Source organism: Micromys minutus, assembly GCF_963924665.1.
Source record: "Micromys minutus genome assembly, chromosome: 3".
In the NCBI taxonomy this organism is placed as follows: Eukaryota; Metazoa; Chordata; class Mammalia; order Rodentia; family Muridae; genus Micromys; species Micromys minutus.
The window spans coordinates 64,727,227-64,734,787 of record NC_137972.1 but is presented as its reverse complement, the minus strand read 5'-3'; the positions used below and the strand labels follow the sequence as shown (position 1 = coordinate 64,734,787).

The following is a 7,561-nucleotide window of genomic DNA, read 5'->3' as shown; positions in this document are numbered from 1 at the left end:
TTGGGAAGCACAGCAGTATTGTGAAAGAACTTGCTACAGGACTATTGTGTTCTTTTTAACTGTGAACATGTTGAACGTGTGGGGGTAGGCTTAGTAGCCAGGCTGCTTGAAAAGAAAGACATAGCACCAGCTGCTTCTTCTATACAGCCCCACCCTCCAGTCGCCAGTCTCTGGAGCTATTTGTCAAGCTGTCTACATTTTCCCTCTCCTGTGCAGTGCCTTCAACCTCCACCTTTGACCCTGTCAGCCTGGCAACATGGTGCTTTACACAGCCTGATTTAGAACTGTGCCTCTCCTGGCTCTACTTGCATCTCTCCTACTGCTGGGCATTGGAGACCCTTCACTGTGGTCTCAAGTCCTAAGATCTCCTGGATTTTACTGGAAAAAAGGCAGTTCTTCTGAATCAAATAAGTGAAGAAGATATCAGAGGTATGTTTTTAAAGATTGTGTCAATATATCAATGTTGAAAGTAAAAAGAAAGAAGGGAGGGTGGGATTCACAGAAAGGAAAATAATATGCTTTCAAGGAATAGAGAGAATACTCTGAGTGTTCTACGTTAAACAATATATTGAATAACTGTTTTTCTTAAGGTACCCTAACTACTATATGCAGTTATTGGTCTACTGTGGAATTTTTAAAGCTTAGTAATAAGTGACTTTAATTTGAAATATACTACTACTGAATACCACTCTTACATGAATAATTATTTTGTGGCAGAGAATACAACTACCCACAACTGGCAGCCAGACAGATGAAGATTCAAAATCAAAGCCTTGAGAATATTAGAAAGTGTTTTTCTCAATTCTCAGTTTTTAAAGTTTAAGGAGACACAGTGGTCATAGTCAACACTGAAGTTAACTGTCTAATATAGCCAATGTTAGTCTAAAGTGGTTGTCTGAATTAACATAATGTAAAATGAAAACTAAAGTTCTAAGCTTTTTGAATTACATTGTAACTCTTCAAAAGCCATAAAAAGATGCTGAGCTAAAAATCAAACCTGTAATTGTTCACAGAAATTTCTGATACTGTATAAAAATGTTTAGTGTGCTTTATATGAAGTGATTATAATAAATAACCATTGATCAAAATTCTTACATGTTTAATGGTAGTTAGTTTGGTATATAAGGCTTGGAACTAACCTCAAAGCTTTTATTTTGTCTTTAAAAATTAGTCATGGTGTTAAAACAGTCCTTATTAGTCAATACATATTGAAGACTAAAGAGAAAGTATACTGTAAACAGTTCAAATTATTTTTGAACTTTGGGAAAGTTATCATATGCATAAATACCTCAAATTGACTATGCAAAGGGGGAAATTGACAACCAAAAGTTCCTTGGTTCAAATAAAAATTAAAGGTATAATTGTCAAGCAAGAAGTTTATATTTAAAAATATTGTATGTTGATCATGGAGGCCCTGTTATGTTTAAGTAAAATGAGTTTTAGTTGATTACAATAAATTTCATAGAATAAACAACCTAATATCCATAAATTCAATACATTTAAAGTGTTTCAGTAGCATTCATGTTTGTACACACGATGCACAAATTGTTCTATATTGAATATTTGAACATCATACTTGATAAATATGCATACAAACCAAATGACTTTTCTTTATACAATCACCATTTTGCCCGTTAATGAACTAACTACTTTCTGCTTCTAATAAGCCTTAATGTTTCTTTCTTTCATCCTGCCTTCCTTCCTTTCTTTTCTTTTTTGTTTGCTCTATTGCACAAGTGGGCACTTTAAAACAATACAAGCTTTTCAAGCCTTTATGTTCATTTCAGATTCAATGTTTTACAATACCTCACTTCAAAATTTTCTTAATCACATATGCAACATACCTAATAGATCTTTATTTTTCTCTCTGTTATTGTTACTGTTTCTGTATATATGACCATTTAATGAAAAGTTTCAAGTTTCATGTTTAAATCTTTTCCCCACTATCTTATTGTAATTCATAGATCGTTTATAAATTAGTGGCACTGCAGACATCTTATTGTTCTGAGGTTTTTTAGTACTTAGTGTCAGCTCTTTTGATGTGATGCTGGAGATCTGAGCCTTTTATTACTTTTCTTAATAAGTTACACAAGAAAAAATTTGTATTCCATGGTCCTTATTTCATGTTTACTTTTCTTTCATTCCTCCCCCTTTAATCTATAGTTTGATAATGTTCCTCTTAGCTTATTTTTTATTATTGTTGGATTTATTTAGTTGAGGCTAATATTTTATTTTGTTGAGTTGGAAGATTATATCAAATGCATTCCGTGTTTTTTTTTTCAACCTTAGATTGTAAGATTGCCTCTAATAAAATCATTTTAGCAAGCATAATTTCAATTTTGGAGAAAAAAGTAGAAAATTAATTATTTGAAGCATTCCTAATTCAATCAAGCGTGGAAAGGAAGAAAGCATGATTCTTACTAAAAATAAATACCCACATAAAACTTCACCATAAACTTTAGTATGCCACTATAATAATAATAAGTGCATATAGCACTGTAGAACTTCATATAAAATTATTAGTTCAATAGTATATATTTGCAAGTAAAGAAAACAAAAAACAAAAGAAAACAAAACAAAAACGGCTCAATGAGAAAATGGAAATGAGACACTTTGGGGTGCAAAGAAGAACTCCTATTATGAAAAGCTCAGTAGAGCAGAGTGGGATAAAGGAAGGCAGGCAACAAAGGGTCTCTGAATCCAACCAGCAGAATAAAGTTAAAAGCCTGGGTCACTCTCAGACGTTGCCTTATTAAGTCTTCATCAGGGCTGGACAAAGTCCAGACTTCTACATTGTTTGTGGGCGGGGGTATGGGGTGTAACAAAGGCAGGAAAGTGAAAGCCTCTGACTAGCCTCAGGGCAGAGGATTCCCTTCTAATTAAAGTGCACGCAATTAACCCTTTAAGGGAAAAAATGAACCAAAGAAATTATGTTGGATCTATAAGCGTCAAATAAGAAATGCTCAGCGGGGACACTACTCGATCTAAAAAAAAAACAAAAAAAAATCATTCGCCTATAAACAATAGACAGAATAAACAGAAAACGAATTTTTAATGTTTATGAAGTTTATAAACGTCGAGAGCAGCAGATGGCAAAGGCAAGGATCGTAGCGTTTTTCTTAACACAACAAGAACATAATAAAACGCAATGTATACAACTGAAACCTGGAGAGAGTAAAACATCAATAATGGGGAAACGGGGACTGGGGGTTTCAAAATAGCACTAAAACAGTTCGCAAAAGCCGATTCCAATAGCTTAAGCGGATACCGGCACGGGAAAAACATGGCGGAAGCAACTTCCGCTGAAGTGCTGGAAATGGTGTTACAACCGGAAGTGTCTCCTCTGCCTGTAAGCAGGTAGGAACTAAAGTTCACAGGGTTTAGGGAGTCGGTGGGAAGACAAAAATTGGTGCACTTCTCTCCGAGAAGAAGCTGATCGAGCCAGCTTCAGCTCCGCAATTCAAGCACAAAAAAGATAGAATATTCGGGTTTTTGGACAGTGTTAGAGGCACGCCGTAAGATGGAAGAGTCTACAGCTCCCATTCAGGCCTACGGGGCCGCCGGCGCCGAGGCAGGTGCTGAGGGGGGGGAGGGTGTGTCTGTTCCCCCCCATCCTCAGTTTGAGGCTTCTGGAGCTTCTGCGGTAGTCCGCTCAGCCCCTCTGCAAGAGGCATCGGGCCTGGTACCGATCCTTATGGCTCCAGTCCCAGCGATCCGCCGTGCGGCGAGTTTGAGACCAGCTCCCGCCGAAGGGGGCGGGGCCAGGTCTGGTCCGGAGCGTAACAGTGGCAGCTGGACGAAGCAAATCCTCTGCAGGTATTATCTGCATGGGCAGTGCAAGGAGGGCGATAACTGTCGCTACTCTCACGACCTCTCTGGGCGGCGGAAAGCTAGGGGGAGCCAAGATTCTCAGCCTCGGGCCTCTGCAGACAGAGGACCCAAGATGGCCACTCACTGGGAGCCCCCGACTCAGGAAGTGGCGGAAGCCCCCCCTACTGCATCCTCAAGCTCCTTGCCTCTGATTGGCTCGGCTGCTGAAAGGGGCTTCTCTGAAGCTGAGATTGACAATGCAGGCATTGGCTCAGCTGCTGGAAGGGGCTTCTCTGAAGCCGAGATTGACAATGCAGGCTTTGCAGCAGGTGCTGCGGGAGGAGGAGCGGGTGCAGAAGGCTGGGAGGGGGCAATTGAGTTTGTTCCCGGACAGCCTTACCGAGGTCGCATGGTCCCCCCGCATGGTCCTGAGGCTCCTCTGCAGAGCCCGGAGATTGAGAGAGAGCATATGGCTATGGGCATGGGGATGCCGCTGCCGCTTTGCCGCTATGCTGCCCGGGGGCAATGCCTCCGTGGGGACAGGTGTGCATACCCCCATGGAGAAATATGCGACATGTGTGGGCAGCAGGCCTTGCACCCATGGGATGCAGCTCAGCAGGAAGCTCATAGAAGGGCCTGCGTTGAAGCACACGAGAGAGATATGGAACTCTCTTTTGCTGTGCAGCGCAGCATGGACAAAGTGTGTGGCATCTGCATGGAGGTTGTCTATGAGAAAGCTGACCCCAGCGACCGCCGCTTTGGCATTCTTTTCAGCTGCAACCATACCTACTGTCTTAAGTGTATCCGCAGGTGGAGAAGTGCCACACAGTTTGAGAACAGGATCAGTAAGTCCTGCCCACAGTGCAGGGTCTCCTCTGGCTTTGTCATTCCTAGTGAGTTCTGGGTGGAGGAGGAAGAGGAGAAGGAGAAACTTGTTCAGCAATATAAGGAGGGGATGAGCCAGAAAGCCTGCAGGTATTTTGCTGGAGGTCTAGGTCACTGCCCATTTGGAGAATTCTGTTTTTACAAGCATGAATACCCAGAGGGCTGGCGAGACCAGCCTCCGAGGCCAGATGGTGGTGGATCTTCAAGCGCATACTGGCATCAAGTTTTGGAGCCTGTGCAGTTGCGAGAGGGAAACATGCTGCTTAAAAGCCGTAAAAAGGAGCATTCTGTGCTTCGCCTGGCCAATCAGTTGCTTAAGAAGTTGCTTTGCCTGAGAGGCAGTTCTTCCATCTCTGATGATCGGTGGCTCTTGCTTCAGTACCAGCTGGAAGAATATTTCAATTTGAATCTGTAGTATCACGCTGTGGCATGTGGTCTGGTCTGCTAAGACTCTGTTGTCTGCTGTTGCTTATTTCCCTTTATTGACTGACAAACCCTATCGCTTTCCAAGGCTGTCAAGGCAATCTTTACGCAGTACTGCTATTTTCTCCTCTATTTCCCATTTCTTCTCTCTAGGATTGTGATGTTTCCCTGTGTTACAAAATAACAAGAAATCTTATAAGTATTGTTTGGTGGAATTAATATTTCTGTCAGCTGATGACTTGTGATGTCTTTTTCCAACAGGATTAAATCACTTCTAGTCTAGTGTTTACAGTTTCTCATTGTGAAATGTGACAAGGTGACAAAAGTCTTTTACTGAATTATGAGCTTTTTGCTATATAGCCTTAAAAAATGGACCTTTACAGGGCCTTGCAGCTGCTGTTCGTGTTTGTTTACATGTTTGTTTCTTCCCTTCTCTTTCAAGTGCACTTGTTAACTTGTGGTTACTTTGTGGTTCTGTTTTACTTGACCAAAATGAGGTGCATATGTTTACATGTTTTTATCCTGTTTGGCTTGATGTGAAATTATTTATATTTGGAAATATATATTTAAGAATGATATATATGCATATATGTATACAAAGATGTATTTGAAAAAAACTGGAAATAAATATACACCATAATATATATGTTTGAAGTAATGAAATAAATGCAGAACTGAAAGCCTAATGTTAAAGTTTAGGTGTATGGGCTGTATGTGAATTGTGTGGATAAATTATCTGCCCCTGCACTGATGTCAGTGACTAGCATCTAATAAAAATGATTGCTATGTGTATCTGTCTCTTTTTACTGGATTTACAAAACATGATATAGAAAATTTCTGTGATAACAGTAACAGCTTCTCTGATGTTGTAATAATGAAGCAGTGCTTCACACAAAGTCACCATCTCATTTTCTTCACAGTGACAGTTCCTGAACTCAAACATACAGTTTTTTTAAAATATCTTAAATGTCTGGTTGTTGTATTTTTCATAAGCAAAGAACTTTTGAAAAGGTGTTTCAAAATGAAAGTTATATGACTGAAAGAAAATGGCAATAAGTATTGAAATCAGACAGAATATAAGAATAGAAATAAAGTGAGACACTATTTTAAAGTCTTATAATAATTTTGGAACCTTCTAATTCAAACAAGCCCAAGTTTGATCTAAAAAGCCACTTAAATATTAAGGGTTACTAAAATGCACAATTATAGTTAAAATACAAAATCAAGAGGATGGGGGAGTAACTGTACAGGAACTACTGTAAGTATAATAGACCAAGTTTCTGCTAAACATTCCTGGAGAGGAGAAGTGTAAAGTGTAAATTATACTTAATCTGAAATATATAACTTCATCTTGTCTACCCATTTCATTTGACAGAAGCAAGTGAGTAATTTACAGACAGCACAGGCGGTGTATAGTAGACAGTATTATCACATAGACAGTATTATCTTTCAGTAAATGAATAAGAAACTTTAATTCAGTCACTGAACAGTACAGGTTTAAGTCTCAGAGTTATATAGAATAGAATGTGTTTTCCTTGACTGCAGTTGCTAGAAATTTTGCCCTGGGTCTTAGCTCTCTGGTGTACGCCATGTTCTGACTGTGAAACAAAGCCAACACGATTGCACAATTTATATTTAGTTACAGTGCATACATTGAAGCACTGGTTTGTCTGAGCTACCTTGCATGGTACTTGTAATTTTTCCCATGTAATTAAATGGGGTACAAAAGGTACTGACTACAGAAATGAGGTAAAATTAGTACATTTACACAGCACTTGAAATTAGCTTATTCTACTGACTCTACCCTACATATTAAAACATAGAAAAGGCATATGGCTTTAACATGTGACTTTTAGTCATGGATTGCTCAGCCAGGTGCAGCAGGGCATGAACAAGTTCCACAAACCGGGCTGTTTTGGAGCTTTTATCTGTGAGTCGCCAGGCTCAGTGTTTTGTAGTCCATTGTTCACAGTGGGATATGCCATAATGCTTTCCCCTTGGTTCCAAATAATGGATCAGTCAGGAGGCCATGGACAGTTGACTGTCTTCCCATGGGGTGGGAGTTGGGGGTGGGTCAGATAAGCCAACCAAAGAATGAGACCAGATGGGGCACTTTTAAGAACTGCTGACTGTCAAGCCTCAAAAGAGTTCTCATAGTGGCTAAAATAGGGTGGGGTTTCATTCTGAGCTTTAAAATCTCTGGAAACTCCTAGTATGCACTACATAACCTAATGAAACGACAGTTTTATTCAACAAGTATATTGAAATAGGAACTCAGATTTCATGAGTTACAATGTTTAAAGCTAGTAGAGAAATAACATGGAAGACAAGATTACAGGGTAATAGAGTCCTGATTCAGCTTCTTACCAGGCATGCCACCTAGGTGAGTACTTGTGTCCTTTACTTTAGTTGATACATACGAGAAATGGGTGCAGTGTTAACT

The 7,561-nt window shown here is 39.7% G+C and overlaps 1 protein-coding gene across 1 annotated transcript; it reads left to right on the top strand.

Moving 5' to 3' along the window:
• Nucleotides 1–3,520: 3,520 nt before the first annotated feature.
• MKRN3 (makorin ring finger protein 3) lies at nt 3,521–5,110 on the top strand (the record flags this gene model as incomplete). Its single annotated transcript, XM_080913952.1, has 1 exon — nt 3,521–5,110. One exon carries the CDS (start codon nt 3,521–3,523, stop codon nt 5,108–5,110), a length of 1,590 nt encoding a protein of 529 aa, XP_080770078.1.
• Between the last annotated feature and the right edge of the window lie 2,451 nt (nt 5,111–7,561).